The 2,393-nt window shown below is 26.0% G+C and overlaps 1 protein-coding gene across 4 annotated transcripts in view; it reads left to right on the top strand.

Moving 5' to 3' along the window:
• The first annotated feature begins 982 nt into the window (after positions 1-982).
• Positions 983-2,393, top strand: part of LOC126899870 (saccharopine dehydrogenase-like oxidoreductase) — a 9,614-nt gene continuing 8,203 nt past the window's right edge. The window contains exons 1-2 of one of the 4 annotated variants that reach the window (XM_050675106.1): positions 983-1,173; positions 1,676-1,934. In XM_050675106.1, the coding sequence (XP_050531063.1) occupies positions 1,706-1,934 (229 nt within the window). In that variant the 5' untranslated portion in view covers positions 983-1,173; positions 1,676-1,705. The remainder of the gene's footprint in view (positions 1,174-1,675; positions 1,935-2,393) is intronic. The other 3 variants (XR_007702725.1, XM_050675107.1, XM_050675104.1) reach the window with 3 other exon arrangements.

Raw genomic sequence — 2,393 nt, 5'->3', positions numbered from 1 at the left:
TATTTTAAAATCTGTAAAATATGAGTTAGCTCATACTATTACTCTACATTAAAAAAAATTCATTACAGAACTTATTTCCTCAGAGCCTGTTAAAGTAAAAAAAATTTTTGTTCCAAAATAGCCGATTTATTTCATTGTCAAATATATATTACTATTTTTTATCTAATCTTTTTTGACCTAAAACTGTTACTTTTTAAAAATGAACGAATCAAAACAGTATTAGAATGAGGCTGAATGCAGCAAACAGATGTTACTTCTCAATAAAAGAAATGTGTTTCCTCCAAGTTACTGTGTAGACGTACAAAGGAACGCCTATACTGTACGTACTTGAGACCCATAGTAACGTACGCATGTGAGACGTGGTCTAGCACTCAAGGAGATGAAGAAAGACTACAGAGTTTTGAGAGGAAAATACTCAGGAAAGTATATAGTCCGGTGTATAATAATGACTCGGAAAGTTTCCTAAGAAAAACAAATGAAAATATACAACAGCTGTATAATAAACCGTCTAGTCTACATTTCTTAGCCAGGAAAGGCTGGAATGGCAGGACACGTTTGGCGAGCAAAGGGATTATTCATTAAGAAAGTAATTGAAAACAAACTCACGGGAAAAAACCAAGAGGTAGACCTCAGCAGAGATGGTTAGAATATACTATTCTAACTCAAATGAAAACTACAAATATAAACTCCTAACAAAGTTGATAAACAAGTCTAACTATAAAATGAATACCAAATAGTTTTAGCTTATAATAACAAGCGTGGAAATTGCTCAATATTGTAAGTCTAATGTAATTGTTATAGAATTAACAAAGTATCATGTCGCGACCTTCATTGTCGTTTGCTCAAAAGCATAACCATTGATGAATTTTCATATTCTTTTTACATGAGCCTAATAACATGCAGAGGAAACATAAATGATTAGCGAAAACGTTATAAAATGACACAATATTATCATGCGCAATAACCCAACTATAACCGTTGTGATATACGAAAGTGAATATCAACTTCAATCAAAGTTATCTTAGTCGCTTTGGCGGTTTATCAATTTGTTAACAATTAATTAACTTTAAAACACAACCGTTAGTACTAAGTTTATATTTTTTGGTTTCTTTAATCTTTTTCAATAAGTTTCGTTGAAAAATTGTATATTATATTTGAACTGCTTATTACTAGGTTTGTAATATGATTGGTGGTTATTTTATCTGTCAATATACTTATTTAAATATCAACATGTTCTTTTAAAATGTGACATATATAATTATATATGCTATATAAGCAATATTGTTTGTATTTTATCTCAACTTTGTGCATAATTTTTATTTTACTAATTTACAAATTTGTATATCTTGAGTACTGTATACTTAATACAACAAAAAAAAATCTAATCAAATAATTGTAATTTATTTAAATAATAAAAAACTACCATGATTATAGCTAAATGTTTATTGACGATACTAATTTTGACTTACAATACTTTTCAAATTAGTATTGAAAGTGAATATTTTGGTATACTTATGATTAATTATTATTATTATACAAAACATTAAATATTATTTTAAGTAAAATTTCATTTAATTTATTTTCCTATTTATTTTTGGCAATAATATTTATTTAAAAAATATGTTAAATTTTTATTATCAAAAATAAGGAAAATTAATATTCCTAATTTTATTAGACTTATAGCAGCATATAACTTTCTAAAACAATGGCAAATGAGCAAAAAGTTAAATTTGAGGAAAATCAAAATCTAGAATTCGATATAACTAGAAAACGACTATATGATATTGTTGTACTTGGAGCTTCTGGTTATACTGGAAAGTATGTAGTTAGAGTAGTTGCACACTTGAGTAAAAAGTATAATTTTTCATGGGCAGTTGCTGGTCGAAATAAAAATTTACTTCAAAGTGTATTGAATAGTATTTATGAATCAATAGGTAAATGTTTTACGTTGCATAATCCAAAACTTTTGTCATCAATAATAAAATTAAAATACTACCGTATTTTAAGGAACATAAAAAACCATTGTGTCTTTACAAATCATTAAACAACAATGGTTTTTTTTGATTCTCTTAATGATGTTTAGTACGTTTTTCATTAGTAACACCTCCCTCCAAATTAAATAATAATACATTATTTTTACTGAACATGGATTTAAATTTTATTTTTTATTTATTTTTATCAATCATACAAAAGGATTCTCTTTCACCTGTATAATATTTCAAATAATAATTAAGCTTACTTAAGTGTACTTTCTAAAAAATAATTTTTTAAATCAATTTAATATTAAATGAATAATATTCTTGATAATTGGAATAATAATCAAATCAATAATTTTAGCTTCGATGCGAAGCTGAGAAGGTATTGGTTTTACTATGATGTGTTTTTTTTTTTTT

This window comes from Daktulosphaira vitifoliae, unplaced genomic scaffold, assembly GCF_025091365.1.
Source record: "Daktulosphaira vitifoliae isolate Bord-2020 unplaced genomic scaffold, ASM2509136v1 Scaffold_2, whole genome shotgun sequence".
Lineage (NCBI taxonomy): Eukaryota > Metazoa > Arthropoda > Insecta > Hemiptera > Phylloxeridae > Daktulosphaira > Daktulosphaira vitifoliae.
This window is presented reverse-complemented; position numbering and strand designations above follow the sequence as displayed.